At 45.8% G+C, this 22,012-nt stretch overlaps 5 protein-coding genes and 1 non-coding gene across 8 annotated transcripts; 2 read left to right on the forward strand and 4 right to left on the reverse strand.

The window, feature by feature from the left end:
• The first annotated feature begins 265 nt into the window (after window positions 1-265).
• Window positions 266-3,579, forward strand: LOC117842466 (probable UDP-3-O-acylglucosamine N-acyltransferase 2, mitochondrial). 3 transcript variants are annotated; one of them, XM_034722930.2, is made up of 11 exons: window positions 266-600; window positions 713-854; window positions 964-1,165; window positions 1,258-1,334; window positions 1,664-1,713; window positions 2,096-2,160; window positions 2,353-2,404; window positions 2,474-2,544; window positions 2,650-2,716; window positions 3,119-3,190; window positions 3,286-3,579. In XM_034722930.2, the coding sequence occupies exons 2-11, from the start codon at window positions 728-730 to the stop codon at window positions 3,358-3,360; spliced, it is 858 nt and encodes a 285-aa protein (XP_034578821.1). In that variant the 5' UTR covers window positions 266-600; window positions 713-727; the 3' UTR covers window positions 3,361-3,579. The 3 variants fall into 3 exon arrangements, with proteins under 3 accessions (XP_034578821.1, XP_034578822.1, XP_034578820.1); XM_034722931.2 differs by having other exon boundaries at window positions 718-854; window positions 982-1,165; XM_034722929.2 differs by having other exon boundaries at window positions 267-600; window positions 718-854.
• On the reverse strand, window positions 3,568-5,169 carry LOC117844126 (26S proteasome regulatory subunit 6B homolog). Its single transcript, XM_034724894.2, has one exon. The coding sequence runs from the start codon at window positions 5,167-5,169 to the stop codon at window positions 3,826-3,828; it is 1,344 nt and encodes a 447-aa protein (XP_034580785.1). The 3' UTR covers window positions 3,568-3,825.
• A 523-nt stretch (window positions 5,170-5,692) lies between these two features.
• On the reverse strand, window positions 5,693-5,765 carry TRNAR-CCG (transfer RNA arginine (anticodon CCG)). Its single transcript has one exon. It is a non-coding gene; the product is annotated as a tRNA-Arg (tRNA).
• A 436-nt stretch (window positions 5,766-6,201) lies between these two features.
• On the reverse strand, window positions 6,202-9,326 carry LOC117844599 (GPI mannosyltransferase 1). The gene is made up of 4 exons (XM_034725323.2): window positions 8,980-9,326; window positions 8,288-8,470; window positions 6,915-7,468; window positions 6,202-6,830 (listed from the first exon to the last, which is right to left on the reverse strand). The coding sequence occupies exons 1-4, from the start codon at window positions 9,260-9,262 to the stop codon at window positions 6,516-6,518; spliced, it is 1,335 nt and encodes a 444-aa protein (XP_034581214.1). The 5' UTR covers window positions 9,263-9,326; the 3' UTR covers window positions 6,202-6,515.
• Window positions 9,327-9,497: 171 nt separating this feature from the next.
• LOC117844600 (protein TRIGALACTOSYLDIACYLGLYCEROL 3, chloroplastic) lies at window positions 9,498-12,991 on the forward strand. The gene is made up of 11 exons (XM_034725324.2): window positions 9,498-9,685; window positions 10,249-10,345; window positions 10,448-10,576; window positions 10,882-10,977; window positions 11,088-11,165; window positions 11,266-11,327; window positions 11,417-11,492; window positions 11,919-12,026; window positions 12,145-12,320; window positions 12,400-12,484; window positions 12,595-12,991. The coding sequence occupies exons 1-11, from the start codon at window positions 9,573-9,575 to the stop codon at window positions 12,634-12,636; spliced, it is 1,062 nt and encodes a 353-aa protein (XP_034581215.1). The 5' UTR covers window positions 9,498-9,572; the 3' UTR covers window positions 12,637-12,991.
• A 662-nt stretch (window positions 12,992-13,653) lies between these two features.
• Window positions 13,654-15,294, reverse strand: LOC117842079 (uncharacterized). The gene is made up of 2 exons (XM_034722428.2): window positions 14,842-15,294; window positions 13,654-14,148 (listed from the first exon to the last, which is right to left on the reverse strand). Exon 1 carries the CDS (start codon window positions 15,234-15,236, stop codon window positions 14,859-14,861), a length of 378 nt encoding a protein of 125 aa, XP_034578319.1. The 5' UTR covers window positions 15,237-15,294; the 3' UTR covers window positions 13,654-14,148; window positions 14,842-14,858.
• Window positions 15,295-22,012: the final 6,718 nt, after the last annotated feature.

Below are 22,012 nucleotides of genomic sequence, written 5' to 3' on the forward strand. Positions count from 1 at the left end.
TATCTTATCTATTTTCGGGAAGAATTAAATTGGCAATTATCCAAATGTATCTATAATATCTTGTATTTGAGGATAAATTGTGAATACTTGAATGCTTGTATTATATTACGGAGGGAGTATATGAATTAGCGCAGAGTATTCTATCGTATATTGCTTCTCAGAGTTGGGAGCCAGGCACGATTCTCTCGGATAAAAGGTTTCAATAGTTTACAGTTCATCTTATAGTCAGTCGAGGTCACGAGGAACAGGAGACAAATAGCCCGCCTATGAGAGTAACCGGGTCACGGCCCAGAAACGCACTATACGGCCCACCAGCGCCCATGTCCCATCTCCCGAGTTGGGTCTCGTTCTCGGAGTCGGCGAGCGCCGCCGCCGGTGACCAGAGCACAGCCGGCCATCAGCTCAAGCTCGAATCGATCGAGTACGAGTAGAGCCCTCTACACACACGAACAAAAACCATCCGGGGCTAGTACGATTGAAAAGCCCAGGATTTTCTCTCGATTACTCTTCTGCTCGCTGACGGCCGATCCCCAGCTCCGTATTTTCGCTTAGGAGGACCGACGCAGCTTGTCTTACCATCCCCCACACTCCCACAGCAAGGTCATCATCCGGATCGACTAATATAGTTTCAGATTTCTGCCGCCTTGCTATGTTTCCCCCCAAAAAAACATTGACTGGAGTGATTGATCTTCATTTGTTGGTTTTTTACTAGCTCAGGTACATCAAGATGGCAGCCATCCTGCCGAGAACCGTATGCAGGGCTGCGGAGGCAGCGCTTTCACTGCGCTCCGTGCCGCCGCGCGGCGCCGGTCACCATGTACGGTCCCTGGGCGGCGTCTCCGCTGCTTGCTGTAGTAAGTAATCGTTGACTCCCCATTGCCTCATAGCTTCAGTTTCTTGATTTTTCTAAATCGCTTTATTCGCTTTCATATTTGTGTGGTCTGTGACTTGCTGAATGCTCAGAAGCTGGTGCTGCTTCAGTGGAGTTCGTGCCGTGGCACAATGGCGGGGGCATCCTGCACAGGGCGGCATCCGTGGACCCCACCGCAGTGGTCGAGGCTGGCGCCGTCGTGCACTCCGGTGCTGTCCTTGGTAAGGAGGTCGTTGTTGGTTCTGGAGCCGTCGTTGGACCTTCGGTCTCCATCGGCAACTCAACTAGGATAGGGTATGTTAATTCTTGAATTGATTTGAGCACCCATGTGTATCTTTTTAATTTAGAGAATTGCTGAGAATGACATTTGTGTTAAAACTGCGTAGGTACAATGTTGTCTTAAGCAATTGCTCGGTGGGTGAGTTCTGTACTATCCATAATGGAGCCTGCATTGGCCAAGATGGTGAGCATATATACTCATTTTGTGTCTAAAAATCATCCCATGCTGTGAAAAAAAAATGAAAATACAAAGTTGCTGTTAGCATGTGCTAAAATCTCTTTGAGCCAGATGTCCACTTCAGATTGTGAAATGCAGTTTCTTTTTTCCTGTGAACAGACTGCAGAGTTTCAGTTCTGTTTTGCAATTTGGCTACTCACAAACCTTTTCTTGATTCACCTTTTTTTTTTAAAAAAAATACTTGGTACATATAAAGATTGCTTTATATAATCCTTTCAAAGAATATAATTCATTTCTGATAATATGCTGATGTCAACATCTTATTTATGTTGCAGGTTTTGGGTTTTTTGTGGACGAGGATGGACAGGTTAAGAAGAAACCACAGGTTAGTGCTCACCATTATCACTCTGTTAAAATTTTTCTTTGTTTCTTTCTCAAAGATTATTAATTAGTAGAATCCAGATTCAAAGACAGTGAATTGATTGTTGAGTTCAACACTGAGGTACATTATGCCCTGTGTTAATGCAAATATTCAGTATTATTTATATAGGTGAGGAAAAAGCTTAGTCTGACATTTATCACACTTAATCCATTATACTTACCTGAGGTCCGACAGAAAAAGATCTTGAGATAACTCCAGTCCACCCAATGTTTAGTAACCAGTTGGCTCATCTCTGTTTATTTTTATTTGAGAATCTTTATGTGGATGTGATTGGAGTACCAAATCACATAATATGTGTATACTGAAAAATGTTACTATTTGCCAGATGCTGTATGCAAGAATCGGGGACCATGTAGAAATAGGTGCAAACACATGCGTTGATAGAGGCAGGTAACTTGTTAGCCATACATTGGATGATTATTAGTGCTCAGAGGTACTGCTGGTATCAAGAGAATGTGGTTGCAATTCTTCTGTTTGTTGGCCCATGATTTTCATTTAAGATTTTGGGCTATCGGCTTTTGCATTTGATTATATGGCAGTAAAATTTTCCTGAAAACTTTTTTCACCTTTTATTAACTGCAGTTGGAGAGAGACAATGATTGGTGATCATACCAAGATTGATAATCTAGTCCAGGTATTATCCCTCCTAAATTAGGTGATTGGTTTCTTCTGCATTACCTGTGAATTGACAATTCTCTTGCAGATAGGTCACAATGTGGTCATTGGAAAGTGCTGCATGATATGTGGGCAAGTAGGGATTGCTGGTTCTGCCACGTATGTATAACTTTGTTTCATTGTTTACATGTTTTGTTCTGCTTAGGAATATTACATGATTTTTCTGGGCCATTGATCAGGATTCATTCTGTTATGAGCATGCAGGCTGGGGGACTATGTTACGTTGGGTGGTAGGGTGGCAATCCGGGACCATGTCTCCATTGTATCAAAGGTGCTGCTTCTCCAGCTCTGTGCTTTTGGCTTTGCTTTTTCTTTTTGTGCACCTTGTATCAAACTAGTTTGAATTCAGTGCAACATTGTGTCACCTTGCGTAATATCGTATCCTGGCTACATTGCTCGGAGCACTCTGGAATCATTTTAGCTCTTTGACTCAATTCTGGTTACAGTGGCGAAAACATTTTTTTCTTCATGTTAGCAGCTGACTACAGCCTAATAAATTTATCTGCAACTTATATCTCCACATATAATGGTTTCAGCAAATAAAACATGCAGTAAAACAAATGTTATTCCTTATAGTCTGATTAAAATTAAGCCAGTGACAGTCTATTACTTGATATCAGGCTTCTTTGTTGTGCTTGTCTTTGTTTTCACTCTTTCTGCAATCTTTTTGCAGGTTCGGCTTGCAGCAAATAGCTCGGTGACAAAGGATATTCAGAAGCCCGGTGACTATGGTGGATTCCCTGCTGTAAGCATATATCAACAACCATATTAGTTTCAACTTTTGTTCCCTTCTTTGTACTTATTGAAAAAACAACCTAACAGTTCGATATGCATTCTTAGGTACCGATAAATGAATGGCGCCGGCAAACTGCAAACTTGCGCCTGTTCTCAAAGAAGGATGGTGTGAAGAGATAGCATCCAGCAATCCACCTGTGCCAGATGTTTTCCCTGGCAGTGGACAATGGTTGTACTTGACTAGTGAATGTTGCAGTATCTCATTTTTAACGGTGTTGCGTCTATTTGGCTTGGCCAATGTTTAGGGTTTGACTAAGGTTCAGATCCGATCACCTCTGCCGAATGAGGGGATGAATGTGCTCAACATTTTAGTTACACAATGGAACTTCATCTTTGATCTTTGAATGTGTTCAACATTTTAGTTACACAATGGAACTTGGCCACAAGGAAAGCTCTACATCGATATCGCATTCTTTTCTAGCTGAATGGCAATACCAATCAAACAATGCAGATAATTTACACGAGAAGCTGAACTGACATGAACATTACATAAGAGCAAGATTACTGCAACCGGGAGTAAACAAAATTCTGGTGCTGGTGAAGATTACATGAAGCAGACTGCAGACACAGACTACTCAAGAAGTCTCAGCTGTCGTAGCTAAGCTCGTAATAGGCGCCGCACTCGGGCCTCTTGGCGACGGCGCGGTACCCCTCCTCGAAGTCCTCGCTCGTCACCACGGGCCGGTCGCCGCGCACCGCCCGCATGCCGGCCTCGAAGCACACTGCCGCGATCTCGGCGGCGCTCATCCGGTCGTGCCGCGCCGCCAGGCTCTCCAGGTCCACGCCGCCGTCCAGGCTCATCCCCGCTGCGCACGCCCGGAACACGAGCCGCCTCTGCCGCCTGTCCGGCAGCGGGAACTCCACCCTGCGGTCCAGCCGCCCCGGCCGGAGCAGCGCCGGGTCCAGCGTGTCCGGGCGGTTCGTCGCCATGATCACGCGCACGCCGTCGCCCGCGCGGCCGTCGCCGTCGAACCCGTCCATCTGCGCCAGCAGCTCCACCAGCACGCGCCGCACCTCGCGGTCGGCGCCCGAGTCCGATGTCGCCGCCGCCGCCACGGCATCCACCTCGTCGATGAAGATGATCGACGGCGCCTTCTCCCGGGCGAGCCGGAACACGTCGCGAACCATCTGGGGCCCCTCGCCGAGGAACTTCCCCACGAGCGCGGCGCCGCTGACGCGGAAGAACGCCGCTGAAGCGTGGTGCGCGACGGCCCTGGCGAGCATGGTTTTGCCGGTGCCCGGTGGGCCGCACAGGAGTACGCCGCGCGGCGGGTCCACGCCGACGCGCGCGAACAGCTCGGGGTGCGTCAGCGGCAGCTCCACGGCCTCGCGGACCTCCCGCTTCTGCGCCTCGCACCCGGCGACGTCGTCGTACGTGACGCCCGGCCTCTCGCCCTCCGCGACGAGCAGGGACGACGCAGCGGCGGCGCCCTCGCCGGCGGCGTCCACGGGCAGCGCCTCGAGGACCGCGTGCGACGGTGACGCGTGGAGCAGCACGGTCGCCGAGGGCTTGAGGCGCGCGCGGTCGACGGCGCCGTGGACGCGCACGTAGTATCCGTGCGGGCTCCCGTCGTCGGTCTCCTCTTCGACGACGGCGTGGTCCTCGCCGACGATCTCAACGACGTGGCCGACGACGAGGGGCGTGTCTTGCTGGACGCCCTTCAGGGCCTCCTCCGTGGACCGCACCTCGCGCCGGAGCTGGGCCATATCGACGCGCACGCGCTCTTCCCGCTGGTCCAGCTCTTCGAGCTCCCGTTCCAGGGAGTGGAGCAGTTCGTACAGGTCCGCGTCGTCGCCGACCTCGCCGTGGGCGAACCTGTACACGGCCTCGGCCTGGGACGTCGGCGGCGGGACGAGGTAGAAGAAATCCGATGGGCACGACAACGTTCGGTGCAACTGCGCTACGGTGGCGTCGGCGGCCACGGCCATGGATGTACCCGTTCGACCATGGAACGACAGCGTACGGTGCAACGACGGCGCTGCGGCGGAGGCGTCCATGGATGCGATGCGACCGTGCGTTCGTCTCTCGTTCGACGACGGTCGACGGGCACGCACGCGCCGTGATTTGTAAGGCAGGGCGGGGTCGGTTGGAAGTCGGACGAGAGATGCCGATTCGAGCCCGACTCGGAACAAGCCCAAATTAATCGGACACTTGTTCGCGCGAGGCCCGAGGGCCTGAGCGATTTTTTTTAAAAAAATAAAAGAAAAATAAAATTATCATCTTTTAAAAAAATTACCACTGATTTAGCAATGTAAGCCACGAAGATCTCTGTTCGGTAAAAGCCGGGGGGAAGCACAAACCCATAAATAAATCGTCGTAAAACGGATATATGAAACGATTTTGGTCAGCTGGTGCAGCATTTTTAGACTTGAATGTATCGTTGTCTGAAAAAACAAAACAAGAAATAAAAAAGGGGTAAAAAGGTTGCAACTGGTAAAAGGAAACTTACGTCGACCACGATGGGACTCGAACCCACAATCTCCCGCTCCGGAGGCGAGCGCCTTATCCATTAGGCCACGCGGTCCCGTTGTGTAGTTGATTAAAAATAAATTTTAAGACCAGTTACCCACAGTAAGGCTAAGAAAAGGAACATTGCGGCTATTCCTTATTTCTTTACTAACCAATAGCAGAAAAGTTTGCCAGACAAAAGCAAGATGTCTTCTACATACTGCAAATTGGCAACAAGATGAAGCAATCCCTGACGAGAACTATAAACGCACCAGAAACACGACCATGTTCTTTACATGAAGGGTAAAGAGCATTGTTGTGAATCCGCAGAATTTTTCCTTTTTATTTTGACATAGCAATTTGCATGTTTGGATTGTAGTATGACAGTTATAACTGCCTGTCAGAACAAAGGCATAGCATTTGCCACATCTATTTACACATGGGAGCTCATAGTGCTTACGGTGAATCCAACGAATTGCCATGATAGAGAGTTTAACAAAAAGCACACGCGCTTAGAAAACAACAAAAACAAAAGTACACTAGCACTTTCTGTTCACACATGAGTAGATCCAGAACAACCAGGGTTCAGATACAACCAAATGAATGTCAATCCCAACCACCTATGACACCTCTAAAATCTAACCAATTGCAAATTCTGATAACAAAAAATACTTCTCATAATCTCATATACTATCACCACACACATAGCTACCGGAAAAACTACAGGATGCAAGTCACTTGATTTGTTACAGAACAACACACAAAAAAAGATCTGTGTTTTAATCACACATCAGTTGGCGAAATGGAAAGAGCGCAAGTGCGCAGGCTATTCCTTCTTGGTAGCAACCTTGCTGCCAGGCTTCACTGGTGTCGAGAAGAGTGGGGTGTACTTGTGGTGTTTGATCACCATGAGCATAACAAATGTGTTAGCAGCTAGAAACACGAGGCCTGCAAGCCAGAGTTGCACAAAGACATTTCGGCCCTTGAATTCCAGCAGGTAAGCCCACATGAGCCAATGTAGTTGAGATCCCATCCACACTAGCATGCAGGCCAGACCCTTCCACTTAAGTTTCATGCTGCTCCAAGGGAGGATGAGAGGCAACAGGCAGAAGAACCACACGAAGTACTGTGCCGTCATCACCTACTCATTTAACAAACTGAAAGTCAATACCTCAAGGGACTAGATTAAGAAAACAGAGAAACGTATGTAGGAGTCACCATATACCTTGTTAAAAGCAACAAATGCAACAGTCTGGAGAAACATGCAAAATGGAAGATCCCTACAGAAGCGCGCAATCAATGCCAGTTGCACGATCAGTTGAGGCAGAAACGAAGCAAGCCTCTGAATACTTGAGAACCCTTGCTGATGATGTAGATATATATGATAGAAATATATCGAGAAATTGTGTCTTGGATCAGTCCGAGTAAGATGGTAAAGTAATGCTTCGTTTAGGAACTCCCACCCATAAAGATAGAAGAAAACACCAGTCCAGACAAAGAACATAGATCCTGAGAGCAACCCAAATAGGATTGCATTTCTTGTTATAAAGTTTGAAAGGAAATCCCATAGAGTGGCCAGGAATGATGTTGGTCCTTCTCTTTGACTGGATTTGTCATTTTGCAAGTGCTGTTCGGACCTCCACAATGTAAGAGTAGGCCTACCAGAAGAACCAGCATAACTCTTGCCAAGAACAATTACAAAAGGAATCGCATATATGATTGGGTATATTCTGAAGTGCACGATAAGCCCATACCAGAATGCTGCCTGAAATACTCTACCTGCAAAAGGCAGTTAAACTGTAACATACCATGCTAATCTACATTATACCCAACAAATTTTAATCATTGGCAATCTTTCTTCCTATAATTGAGATGAACAGTTGAACACCAGTAAGTTATTTATGCTATTAGGCAATGTAACTGTAGAGTAAAACATTATAAGCTGTTTTCTGGGAGGTTGCAATCAAACAAGACCTTAAGGTACAGAGCAAAAGTGATCATGAATTTATGTCTTCAAGGAGAAACAAGTACACACACCACATATAAGAAGATAAATATTCCATATTCAGTAGTCAAAACGTGATAAACTATATGTCTGCACAAGTGATATAAATACCCATAAACTTCAAAACAACAAACAATAATTCAGTAAGTACAAATTTCATTCACTATGAGTGCATAAGTGCATATACTGAGTACTGTATTTCATTCCATGAGCAACACCAAACTTGGCAATGCACATGTGGGATGAGAGCTCTTAGTATTGAACAAACTCAGGGGGATTCCAGTTCAAATAGAGATCGAAATAACAAACTAGCATAAAATATTGGATTTACAACACAAACAGGAGTCTTTTGAGACAAAATATAAGTAAAACTAGGGATATGAATAAGTTACATACTCAGTTTAGAAAACAATCATATCTCAGTTTGACATGAAAGAATAAACAAATGAACAAATAGAGTTATTAAAGCATGCATTAGACCATGAGAGCACATGCTGGGACACTTTCAATGGTTCTATCACATTTCATTTATAACAATTTTACGAAGGTAGCAATAAACTGAACAAGCAGCAAAAGAGATTCAGAGCTTACACCCTTCATCAAACAAATGAGAATCCAGAGTATGGCAGCGCAAACTATTGGCTCGCAGTTTCCTCTTGTGCCAATGGTGAATGTGAAGGGATTGAACAGCCAAGCTATCACAGACCACATCCGCATTTTCTCAGGGATTCCTCGTAGTTTCAGAATGGTGTCTATGAACAATCCTACGAGCAAATCTGCAGAACAAATAATCATATATGACCATCACGAAGTTTATCAAGGAAACTAAACAGAAAAAGAATTTATCCAGCTTAGTAGTCCCCAAATCATAACAAATTTCTGTAATTACTACGTCATATCAAAAGCTCCCTTCCTAAACTAGTAAGTGTGAACGTGTAACCAAGAAAACAAAAGTTTACTGCGCATCCAAATGCCACATCCTACCATTGCAAATAAAGATCACAAGTTGAACAATATCTGTAATATGATCAAACATGTATAAATGATTAAAATGGGTATAAGAACTAACACACTGAAATCTTCCATATAGCGATTCTCAATTAGGTTGCATAATAAACCCAGGCATCTCGATTGCCGAACGTCACTGAACCGAGGATCAAGCACACGTTCGAGAAACTAAATATACATACAAAGATCTACTAAAATTAATTACCATTGGCGTCAAGATAGATAGGGAAGCAAAGAGTTTTAGGAACAGCTGCAGCGCGTGAGCAGAGCGGGTTACCTGCGGCGGAGAAGAGGAGCTTGCCCCAGGCAGCATGGAGGAGTGAGTTCGGGAGAAGCAGGAAGGCCAGGAGCGGAGAGTAGCGGTAGGTCGCGCGGGCGAACGGGGATCCACCGGCGGCGACAGAGGCGGCGGCATCGGAGAAGACGAGGTAGTCGACGTCGGTGTAGCGCACCTCGAGGTGGGCATCCTGCCACTCCCCGAACACTACCAGTGCGAGCCGGAGCGCGGCAGACGCGAGCAGCACCCGCCGTAGTGTCACGGCGGCGGCGGCGGGGGCCATCGGGGAATCGTCGCCGGAGCTGGTAGGCGGGGCCGTGAGATGCGCAGGGCAGTTGGGTAATTTCTGCTTTTCTGGAGGTCACGATGGCGCGCGTGGCCCCTTGGATTCCGAACGGACGGCTCGGACGGTCCGATCTGAGGGTGCAGCAACACCTCCTGGCCCCACATGTCAGGTGCCACTTTCCGGAAAACCCCCTGAAGGACCGTTGATTTCTCGTCCCCTTCCGCGCGGAGGTGGATTCCTCCATCCACACCGTCGTCCCCCACCACTTTCCCCCGCACCAACCACGCGGCGCCGCCCGAGCACGACCATGGCGTCGCCGTCCATCCCCGCCGCTCTCCGCCACCCGCACCTCGCCGCCGGTGGCGGCCTCCTTGCCCACTCGTCCGGGGAACCAACTTCGCGCTCCGCGCTCTCATTCAGGCAAAAATTTCTTTCTCGGATACTTGTTCTTTCCTTGCCGCCGCATCTAGTTTCTGGAGCCGCGCCGTGTAACTTTTTGGCGTGTCGGTCGATCCCATCGTAGTTAATTTTGGCTGCCCATTCTAGAAACAATTGTTGTTGCATCAAATGCTCCAAGAACAAAATGAATCTTTTCTCGTTTTCCATTAGTAGCAAGGGGGAAAAAGGGCTAGCCAACTATTTGCTGCTCTTGCTTAACATTATCTGTTTTCGTCTGAACTTCTTATGTCCTGGTCTTAGAATCAGACGGATTTGTTTTGGCCAAATTAAATAATCCAGATGATGAGTCATTAAGTCCCATTACTTGATCAATGCTTTGTAGCCAGATCGATTGTTTGTACTGAAAAATCGAATGTTATCTTTTTTAGAAAAATAAATTTAACCTCTATGTGTAAGTGATTAGCTTGCTGAGCCACATGAGTGTTGGTGGATTATTTTGTGGTTAATTTTCGTGACATTGATGATATAGTTCTGTTAAATGGTGATGCAGTGGTAATTCTTTGCATTTCTTCCTGCTTAAGCAGGACTGTAGACATGCCAAGGAGGAGGTGGCAGACAGGTCTTGGTCCCGTTTTGGCTGCGAGGAGTCCTGGTTTGGGCAATGTTGATAATCTGCATGAGGTGCGCACTTGCAATTCCGTGCATAGTTTTTGAGTATTTAGTTGAATTGCCATATAATGAAGTTTATCTTGACGAATTATCTTTCTTGGGCATGTGCTGTAGAGTTCGAGCTTGTCTAGAAGCTGGGATTTGAACAGTCAGATTGATAATGACCGTGATGTACTCATAGAATGTAGGGATGTTCATAAGTCATTTGGGGACAAACATGTATTGAGAGGTGTCAGCTTCAAGGTCAGCCCATCTCTTCCCACTTTCATTGTTATATGCTTTTCATAACTCGAATTAGAACCAGGGGTTGGATAAGTAACACTAAAATGGCATGAGTCATCAGGATACCATCATATTCATATGTAATTCTTAATCCCCAGTTGCACACTGTTTGTAATTGGAATTGTCTTAAATTCTATTTTTTAGTCACTGTATTTCAGTCACTATGCATTCTGTTTACTGTTATCTTTGATTGGTTGGTGTTTTCAGGATTCAGTAGGTTTGCTTGTAGTCAATTATGATTCAAAATAATGTTACATCTTGTGTAGATTAGACATGGTGAAGCAGTTGGGATAATTGGACCTTCAGGAACTGGCAAGTCAACTATTTTGAAGGTTATGGCAGGGCTGCTAGCTCCAGACAAGGTTGTTTATCTTCTTAATTTGTCCTTGTTACAGCAGCGCATCATTACATGCTGGTTAACTGGAAGCTAAATGTGCTCTCTATTTTTTCCTGGCTCTGCAATAACAAGCAGGGTGATGTAATCATTTGTGGAAAGAAAAGACATGGATTAGTTAGTGACGAGGATATTGAGGGTCTCCGTATTGGTTTGGTACATTTTCCTTGTACTTTGCTATATTTGGAGAAAAAAATGGCATGCTTTCCTTATAGCTGCCTGTGCTTGAACATTCTGATATGGTATTTTGATACAGGTCTTTCAAAGTGCTGCACTTTTTGATTCTCTCACAGTCCGTGAAAATGTTGGATTCCTTTTGTAAGGGAACATGCGCTCCAGAAAGTCATTTTTTTAGTAATTGCCTCATGTTAAACTTTCATGTCTGATCCATCCATTCTTTGCTTCAGATATGAAAATTCAAGCTTACCCGAGGACCGCATTGGTAAATTAGTGACAGAAACTTTGGCTGCAGTAGGACTAAAGGTATGTCAAGTTTCTATTTTTGTTTCAGTAAGCACTTGGTTTTACAATAAGTTTTAACAATCAATTCGTAGAGTATCTGGTGCCATTTCTTTTTCTTTTGGAGGAGAGACATGATAATCTTGCAAGGTTTATATAGAACATGTTATATTCATGCAAACAATTACATGGTGGCCTCTTTGTTGATCAAGAGAAAAAAATAAAAAAAGGACTTTTCATTTGTTGAAACAAGAATTGCACACATTCTAAAAACAAATCAGCAGTAGAGGAACTGGTCTGCTGCAATAAATGAGTTACTGTTGTATCTTTAGAATATGTGAGGATTCTGAAGTCATAATCAATCTTGTTAGATAGGGCATGAGCTAATGTTTTAGCATTTCCTGTGGTACTTGTTGAATAAATCGAATAAAATATTGTCATTTTGGGCAGGGTGTTGAAGATCGCATGCCATCTGAGTTGTCTGGTGGCATGAAAAAGCGTGTTGCTCTAGCTCGTTCAATAATATTTGATGATACAAAGGATGTAATCGAGCCAGAGGTATGTCTTTGATTGATTATGAGCTAACAAAGTAACAAGGCCCGTTTTCTGCTTTTATTACCTGATACACTATGAACTGCTCATATGTTTACACTCCTCAAATTTCTTCCTCTGCTAGGTCCTTCTATATGATGAACCTACAGCTGGGCTCGACCCAATTGCATCAACTGTCGTGGAAGATCTTATACGTTCCGTGCATATGACTGGACGGGATGCTGTAGGCAAGCCAGGAAAAATAGCTTCTTATGTTGTTGTGACTCATCAGCATAGCACAATAAGAAGAGCTGTTGATAGGTAAGAACAAATGCTACATTTTTCATTTCATGGCCTCCATTGTCTATTGCTAGGCCAGTATCTCACATTTGCTTTTCAGATTGCTGTTTCTTCATGAGGGGAAGGTTGTTTGGGAAGGAATGACACATGAGTTCACAACATCAACTAATCCAATTGTTCAACAGGTTATGCACTATGTTTTCTGGTGTTTTTAAGCATTCTACAAGATTAATCTTTATTTAGCCAGTTTTAGCACCTGGCATTATCTGATATTTAAGCCACTTGTGCATTGCAGTTTGCATCTGGTAGCTTGGATGGGCCCATACGATATTTCTGAAGACCCAACTTAGTAGTGACTCAAAGCTTAGGTGGTTTTGTACACCTCTTACAGATCATCTCAACATTATCTGGAGCATGAAGAATCTGAAATGCCCTCGCAGCGGTGGTTGGGAGATGCAAACGCTCTCTGCTTGCCATCATTCCTTTGAGATTTATAGGTGTCTGCAGACTTCAGCATCATCGATCGGTTACAGCATTGAGCGGCATAGTAGCAATACCAGTTTCTCAAATAGGCTTTAGTTTCTACATCATTTTTGAGGAAATTGCGCCGATCAAGTCACAAGGGAGCTGATGTAAATGTATTTGTCACTTATAGCTGCATCATATTCTTTGGGAGCCGTCCCAAATTACTATTCGTTTGGCCTTTTCTAGATACATAGTTTGATATGCACCTAGATATATATTATATCTAAGTACATAGCAAAAACTATGTATCTAGAATAGTCAAAACGAATAGTGAAAAGTCAAAACGAATAGTATTTTGGGATGGAGGGAGTACTTGTGTATATGTTTGTCTTAACTGAAATGGCGCACTGTCATGTATATGTTAAGCAGCCACTCCCTCCATCCTAAATTACTATTCATTTTTTTACATAATTTTTACTATGTATCTAGACATCCTCCATCCTAAATTACTATTCATTTTTTTACATAATTTTTACTATGTATCTAGACATAATATATATCTAGATGCATATCAAAGACCATGTATCTAGAAAAGCTAAAATGAATAGTAATTTAGGAGAGCAAGTATTATTATATCTAGATGCATGTCAAAGACTATGTATCTAGAAAAGTTAAAATAAAATGAAACGAAAGGAATAATAATTTGGGATGGAAGGAGTATGTTTAACAAAGTCAAATGAGACGGCACTGGCGCACTGCCGTGCGGCTAAAACGTGTGAGCTGCTTACACTTGATGCCCAGAGCTTTACATCCCACCACTCGAATGAAATGCGTGAGCACTGAGCAAGTCTGCCAGGAACATGCACAACATAAGGACACAAGCCAAGAATAATGTAGCTCATATGCCACTCTGACAGGGTCTAAAATTCACCATGAACAAACAAAGGGAGGCAAATATCCAGATTATAGCTTCCAGAACAGGCTGGCCTCTCAACAACGACACAAACAGGTGGTAGCTTGTCAGATATCAACAGGGTAAACAACACCCAGTGCAAAAATTCAGGTTCCCTCAGATCTGATATGTGGAGCAGTTCTGGACGGTATGTGTGGGTGTGTTCACCGCAGCATTGAATGGAAAGAAAGAGCAACAAAACAACCAAATCTGGAGCTTTATTTGACAGAAATCAAAACTTAACCTAGCTCAGCTCAGTTTCATTATGAGTTCTGTCATAGTTTCTAGACTGTTAGTCCCAACCCAACAATTGATGGCTGCTATTGAACAAGTAGCTCCTTTGCCAAACAAAAATCCACAGCAGGCGATCAGCCAAGAACCAGTGTGCAATTGCATTGGAGACCCTGGTTTCAAGTCCAACAACCTTTGAACCTAATCAACGTAGACAAAATCAAGAATTAGAGAGCAGAACATAAGTGAGCTCAGAACAGCACAAGCAAGCTCAAGGTTTCGGATGTGCTATAGAATGCTGTACTTCTATGACCCAGCAATATAATTGCCAATATGGATTTATGGTTTACAGAATACCTAATGACCCAGCATATAGATTTCCTTAAAGAGGCACATGCACACAGCTTAAAACGGAGTGATGAGAAAGAAGATTTTCCAAGCTTGCATCAGGCTCTGTTTCGACTCGCAACTATCCCTTGTCTAATCCACCTACATATAGTAGAATCACACAATATTGAAAATAAAGTGAGCTTGCCAACTATGCTTGCAAAATTAAAGCCTCTCTAGGTTCTCCCATACAGAAACAAAGGTCACCTAAGCATATATAATTTCTAAATGTATATCAGAAAAACAGGGCTACATCAAGCACAGAATTTCCAGCATACCATAAATAACAGAGCCCCCAATAAAAAAAAAGTGCTCAGCAAGGAAGATGATCAACTCAACAAAAATCGTCTAAGCACAGTGAATGGGCTACAGACAGTGACTAAAATTATTCATTCATTACATTGCTCTCTATCATCCACCCGTAATCCCTCTGTCTCACTCTACGGATCAGAGCAACCAAAGGAGAGGTCAAATCACCAGACGCGACGGAATGGCGAGAGGTCTAACCGGAGCGGAGAGAGCGCTCATGTCTGGCGGCGGAGTCGCTTCCGGAGCTTGCGGAGCTTGTGCTTGTTCATCTTGCGCTTGCGCTTCTTCTTCACGCTGTCCGCCCACACCTCCGCCGCCTCTCCGCCTCCCTCCTCCACGGCGGGGGCGTCCCCGATCGGATCTAGGCACGGGTGTATCTGGAGGCCCGGGTGGAAGGAGAGGATGGCGTCGCGGAGACTCGTGGGTGGCGTTCCGGCCGGCGTCGAGGCCGGGAGTGGAGGGGGAGCCGGGGTCGGGGTGGGGCTCTGCTGGAGCTGCGGCGGGAGGCGGGAGAGGAGAGAGTTAAAGGGGAGCGGGGGCGGGTCGCGGAGGCGGAGCAACAGCCGGCGGAGCGGCGCGGCGGCGGCGGCCATCGGAGACGTGCGAGAAAAGAGGGGAGGGTTTCGTCGTAGGGAATGGAGGCTGGGTGGGCTGACGCTTGCGTTGTGTTGTTCTGCGTGGTTCCTTGGGCTGGGTCGGGGGACTGGAGCGGGTGGGCTTATTGTGCGTCCTAGGTTTCGGCCCAGCTTGCTGTCGTTCGATTTTAAATTTTCCAATTTAAATTCCGTTCAATTTTTTTTCTGGCAACGGTGAATTTTCTTTTTCTTTTTTGTGGCGAGAGACAAGTGTGACATTTCAGGTGTATTTGAATAACCTTGATTTTTTATTGAAGCTAGGTGATTCTTGTTTAGTAAACCTAAAACCATTTTTGCGCAACTTTTTCCATCGCCTGGCATTCTTGTTTATTTAACTCTCTTGATGCTGGCATATGTTGCTTGGTCCCCAAAGCCCAAAGGGCGTGTGGATTTTACTTCTGTAACCTGTTTCTATGGGCAAGTAATTGATTATTGGGAATATAAGTCTCGGTATGATTGGATTCGATAATGTTCACTAACAATGCACAACCATCTGAGATCTGCATAATCCAATATATACAAGGGCACATAGAGAAAAAACTGAAAGATTGCAGTAAAATCTGAAAATAATAACACTGTATGAGATGACACTTATCATGATTTGTGTGCTATGAAAACAAATAATGATGGTTAGAAGTATAATAATATACAAGACATCATTGCATATGATCTGTCTGTGGAGAGATTTTCGTGTGTGGGTCGAGGGCATGCAGAAACAGCACAGCATCGGTTCCTCTACCATTACCATTATTGTAGGAAATATGGATTGTCCCTCAATTTCTAGCTACGATAACTAACTGAGCTATGACATAGATGGCCCACGTACGTAAGCTGCTTTGCGAAGCTCAGTCACTAATTTTTCTTCAAATTAAAGCTATCAACCTTTCGTAGTTGATTGCCCAACTAGTAGATGTTAAAATAAAGACTGGAGTGCTGATGGGTTAGTTTCGCGGCATTTGGAGTTGGAGCTAGCTAGCAAGATCTAGAGAAGCCTACTTGATGGGAGCGAGCCCTCAGCATTACAAATGGTCCTGTGGTTGCTCGTCTGCTTGATTTCACTCGAAGGACGTCACTGTAAAACATCTGCACAATCCTGTATGTAGTTAGGTAAAAGTTAGTGAAAGGGTAAGGAATTTTGATAGCATGCATTCCGAATACATGGTTTTTGTAAGAATAAAGTGGATGCAGTCTATTATGAATTAAGTAAGATGTGCAGGCATTGTTGCATTATGCTCTTCTGAAACAAATAGCTGAGATTCTATGCTAGCTAGGTTAAAGGAAAACTAAAACAGGTAATTTCATAATTCTAACCAGAATGACGAAGTACTCCATCTTTTTACAGACGAGCTAATTGTTACTTGGTTTTAAAACTAATTAGATTACCTAAATGTCATATATTTTTTAAAAAAGGGAAAGTACCATGTAAACAGGTACATTGACCACTAACCTCTCCGTTGAAGGTAGCAATAGCACTATCTGGTTCATCGAATGCTTCCATGGTTACAAGTCCGAACCCCGAAGACTGTCCGGACATTGTATCACAGATGACTCTTGCATCCATGCCTGCCATACTTCGCGAAGAAAACTCGCAGCATGCATGACACTACACATCCATGCTGGCAGGTTGCCCACGTACATCTTGAGAAGGGGCCCGAATCTTGAAGTTGAACCACGAATGATCTTTATTGGACATGGAGCAGTTTGCTTCTCCTTAGGAACCGGAAGCCTTCCTCCGATATCCTGCCCAAGTGAAATTTTGAACTCTGATCTACTTATTCAAAACCCTACATTTTGTAATCCAGAGAATTTGCAAATTATCAGTCCTAAATGCCTAATGTTTTTATATTATTAAATATAAAGAAAAAAGAAGTTTCAAGGCTATGAAGTGCTGCGGCCTGTACACGTGGCTCCTCACCGGCACGTTTCTACAACCGGCATTGAGGATGAAGTAGGCGGAGCCACCGCTGACGGCACCACCGAACCACGCGGCATCGACGGGCATAGCTGGTCGGGCAACCCAGGGACAGGCGTGGTCCCTCAGGCTCCAGCCGTCCCTCCTCACCCATCGTACACTGTTCCGGCCATCGCCGGCTTCCATCGCGTGTACCCACACCGACAGAGCACCGGCGAGATCCCCAGAGACGCCGCCGTTGTCCGCCGCTATGGGCCGGGTGACGACGGGCCAGCAGCTCGCTGCAGGACTCGGAAGATGTAGATGCATAGCGGCTCAACAGCCGCGCGCTCGTCTGGAGTAATTTCTACCGGCGTCGTACGGAGTTCTTGGACCACGCCATCGTCGTCGCCGCCGGTGCCGGCAGTCACGCACAGCTTCACGGTGGTGGACTGGTAGAGGTCGACGAGCACGATCTCCCCATAGTGATATGCGGCGGCGCAGCAGTGGTCGAGGCTGGTGTACGGCCCATCTTCGCCTCCGTCCACACTGCATCACCGGGGCGGAGGACCGCCGCCAAACTGCAGGGGGTGTCCTTGAAGTAGAACCCGATGTCGTACAGGATGACGGCGCCGTCAGCAGCGACGATGCCAGTGGCGCGCTCCATGTCGATGAGCCTTTCAATCTCATCCGGTAGGTGAGGCAGCGTGGCGGTGGCTCCGTTGAAAGCGTTGATGAGGTGCGGAGGAGATGGAGAGCGACTGGCATTCCTGCCACCGGTGACGAGGAGCAGCCACGCGCCCACGCCGTCGGCGCTCGCGAGCAACTTGATGCGGCGGCTGGACGTGCCGGGCGCGCACCAGGTGGTCTCGGTGAAGATGGGCGTTTTAATCCCGATTTAAAGTAGGCCCGGTACAAAAGGAGGTACGCGGAGCTTTACTCCCGGTTGGTATTTGCAACCGGAACTAAAAACCACCTTTTATCCCGGTTCAAAAATTAGCCACCCGTGGGGGACCCTTTAGTCCCGGGTGAAAAAATCAGCTACCCGTGGGGGACCTTTTTATCCCGGGTGGTAAGAATAACCAGGACTAAAGGTCACCCTTTTAATCTCGGTTGGTGTTACCACCTAGGATTAAAGCTCACGGCACCAACCGGGATAAAATGTGGTCTTTTATCCCGGTTGGAAACTCCAGCCAGGATAAAAGAATCCCTCACGGGTGGCTGAAAAAGAACTAAAGCCCTCGAACCCTTTTATCCCGGTTGGAAACACCAACCGGGATAAAACGGTCCCCCACGAATTAGTATAAAAGGATTGGATCTCCTATATAGTCAGATGTGGTGGGTAGGTGGGATGGCAAGGAAGCAACGCGCGAGGCTTGAGGTTGTGGGTTCGAATCCCACGAACCGCGTACGCGCATATTTCGTGTGAAAATCACGTGACTTGTGATCTCCATGGGACCCCCTGGGAATTTATTTATTTTTCAATTTTTTTTGCAAAACCATTTATCCTGGTTGTTATTACTAACCGGGATAAAAGGGGTCCTGTACCGCGCTTGGTGTGGCAACCTATTTAGTCCCGGTTGAGGGACCCAGGATAAAAGATACCCCTTTTGTCTCGATTGCTTTGTCCCGGATGGTTTTTCGAGAGATTTGCACCCTTTCAACCGGGACTAATACTCAGTTTTCTACCGGTGCGCGCCATCCAAGAGTGGGAGTTGGTGCCTGGAGCGAGGAGCCACGGGAGGAATGGCGGCGGCAGCGTGCCGCTCCATGCCTTGCAGGCGGCGTGGAAGCAAACGGAGTCCGCAGCGTCATGAAGGGTGCCAGAGATTTGTCGGATCAGGTCCGGCGGGAGGTCAGCCCACGTCCTGCGGCGGCGGGATGCCGCCTCCATAGCTAGTTGAGTTGGATGAGATCTTGACGGGAGATTTGCGGAACTGTGGCAACTGACAATTAGCCAGGAATTAATCTGTTCTTCAAAACTTGTTTTTTTTCCCCGAAACATTTGCAGAGTGCGGCGAGTATTATCTAATAGGGAGTCTCCTGCATTAACATGTAATTTTGAGACGACTCAATAGAAAATCGGTATGATTTGCATTGCAACAACAACTTGTACAATGGTTATTAAGTTGTCTCGTAGTCCTAAAATTTAGCTTACAAGGCGGTTGTTTCGTGAAACAACGACCTCTTCTCTCTCTTCACATCATCAAAAATTTTATGTGACACTGCATATAAGAACGTTGACATGTAGCAATGTACTTGTTCAAAACTTGTGTGGTGAGGGTATTTGCATGGTTTTCCTTGCGGTGTTTCACTGTATTTTCCAAATTTGGTTGGGCTGCAAACAATCTAACGAAGGAGACAACTAAAAAGACATTTAGACTAATTTCATTTTTAGAGGTTGTTTGTGTTAAATTGTCCTACTTAATAAATAGATAACTAAAAAGATATCCAGTCTAATTTCATTTTTAGAGGTTGTTTTGTGTCCAAATTGTCCTGCTAAATTAATATTAGATATGTGTTAACGGCTGTTAGGATGTCAAGTTGTGAAACGCAAGCGTACGAATCAGTTGTAACTCTTCCCTCATAGTATTTCCCTAAGGTTTATCAATCCGTGGAACCTATAGCATAAATGTTCCCTCATAATATTTCCCCAAGGTTTATCAATCCGTGGAACTTATAGTATAAGATCTATTTCAACTAGCATTGTTAGTATTAACTTGGTGTCTATGAGAGATTCAGATCCAATCTACTAAGCATATACAAACAGATAACAGATAGAGCAAGGGTAACCAATCTAGAGCAACCAGGACTATGTCGTACATACATCTATTGCCTCACTAGAAAGTTTGGACAGTCCTAAATATAGAGCTATACACCAAGACGTATCTGACATGGAGGCTATGGCGCAGGACGGCGTTGTCTATGTGGCAAGACAGGAACTAGTCGAGGATTAGGAAAAGTACTCGTAGCAATTAGAGTAAGACTCGATTAGTCAAATCCAACTAGTATTTTTGTAAATCAACCGACCTTTAACCCTTCCCTTGGCAATATAAGGTGAGGTAGGGACCCCCTTCAAAGCAATTTAATCTAACCAACACATAGGACGTAGGGTATTACACAACCTAGTGGCCCGAACCTATCTAAATTGTGTGTTTGTGCTCACCTTCGAGTTCCTAATCTCGGCGAGTCCCACTAACCAAAACACTACCTCGGGCACCCCCTTGATAGGTTGCCGGGTCTAAACATTGACAGCTGGCGCACCAGGTAGGGGCTCTCGTGGAGAATCCACTAGCGAACTCGATGGCCCAAGTCATCATCAAGCCAACCATCGCATTCAAAGCAGGCGCGACGTTCATCTTCAGCTTCTGGGTTTGCTTCACAGACAGCGCTGGAAATTTCCACCGCCACATTGCGACGACCTCGAAGAAGAAGCAGCAAACCATGAAGCTCCAGCATCAAGCTTTGCAAGATCTCATCAATAATTTCGGCAAAATTTCAATTTCTGACTTAGTCAAGGGCTTTGGGGACGAGTCCGAGTACAATTCGACTTCTCCCACCAGTCGGATTGACCCACACGAGCAGGCACATAAGCTATCATGCAAATCGGACTACAACCCGAGTCGACTCCCATTCGGACTTCGCAATGCGGCTACTACTTATCAGGCTACCCTATCCAGATCACAATCTAATACGGATATAATTGAGGACCTCGACTACTACGTGGATCCGGACGAGGAGACCCCTTTATGAGATCTGCAGCGGGGCCTGTTGATCACATCAACTCCACAAGGCAGATTCGTCTACTGGCCCAACATAAAGACACCTACTCTCGGCAAGGACGACGATTCATGCCTCATCGCCTACCTCAACACCCTATCATACCATGAGAGAACTCCTCTGTCGCCCATCTATGAAGAAGGCGGCACCACGGAGGTCATCACTTCAAGCTCAGGAAGTTACTCTTTGGAATAAGAACTCTTCGCTCTCATTGCTGGACAAGAGGATAAAGAAGAAGAGCAACGGGATAGAAACCCGCGACACGAGCGTCACCCAGATGATGTCTTGCAGGATGAGCTCACAACCAACGTTGCTGGAGAACAGATTAAAGCTCAAAGAACTCAACGGTGAGCAAGAAACATCGCAAGAGCAGAGTGCCGCCGCCGCCTTGCAGCAAACCTACCAATCATGAACCTATATAACGCGTTCAAAGTAGTTCAATTGCGTCACCATCGTACTCCCCTTGCCACCATCGCGTCCACTGATCTCTTTACCCACGTAATGCCACATGACAAGTACACTAGACAATTGGCTGAACTGGCAGAGCGTGCATACGAACAACTCGATTAGCAGAACCCGATACATTCATTTCAACGCTTCCCTTTCCAGTGTAGTCAACATGGTAGTAGCCTTAGAGGCCCTCCATCCAGACCAAGTCAAATTGGAGTCACCAAGCCAAGTCAAGTTGGAGTTGAGGGTAGTCGGGCAGGACCCTCGGAAGGCCGTGGCCACCGTGGGCCTAACCTAGAAATTGAATGCCCAGTAGAAGATCTTCGCAACAAGATCAACGCCGACCACGCGCCCGCACCATTATTGACGGACGGCGCTGCGAGCGCGAGCAAGAAGTCGAACACCCAGGGGATGATTCTGACGGGTTCCCTACCTTCTCTAGACAGGTGTGGAGGATATTTCTACCTGAAAAATTTAAACCCATCACCAAATACGATGTCAAGCAAGACCTAGTCCAATGGCTCTGATGCTACTCGCTGTTAGTGCAAGTAGCTGGAGGAAACGGTGATACCAAAGTCATCTACTTCTCCATCTGCATGGAGGCAGCGCCACT

The sequence above is a fragment of the Setaria viridis genome, chromosome 2 (genome assembly GCF_005286985.2).
Source record: "Setaria viridis chromosome 2, Setaria_viridis_v4.0, whole genome shotgun sequence".
In the NCBI taxonomy this organism is placed as follows: domain Eukaryota; kingdom Viridiplantae; phylum Streptophyta; class Magnoliopsida; order Poales; family Poaceae; genus Setaria; species Setaria viridis.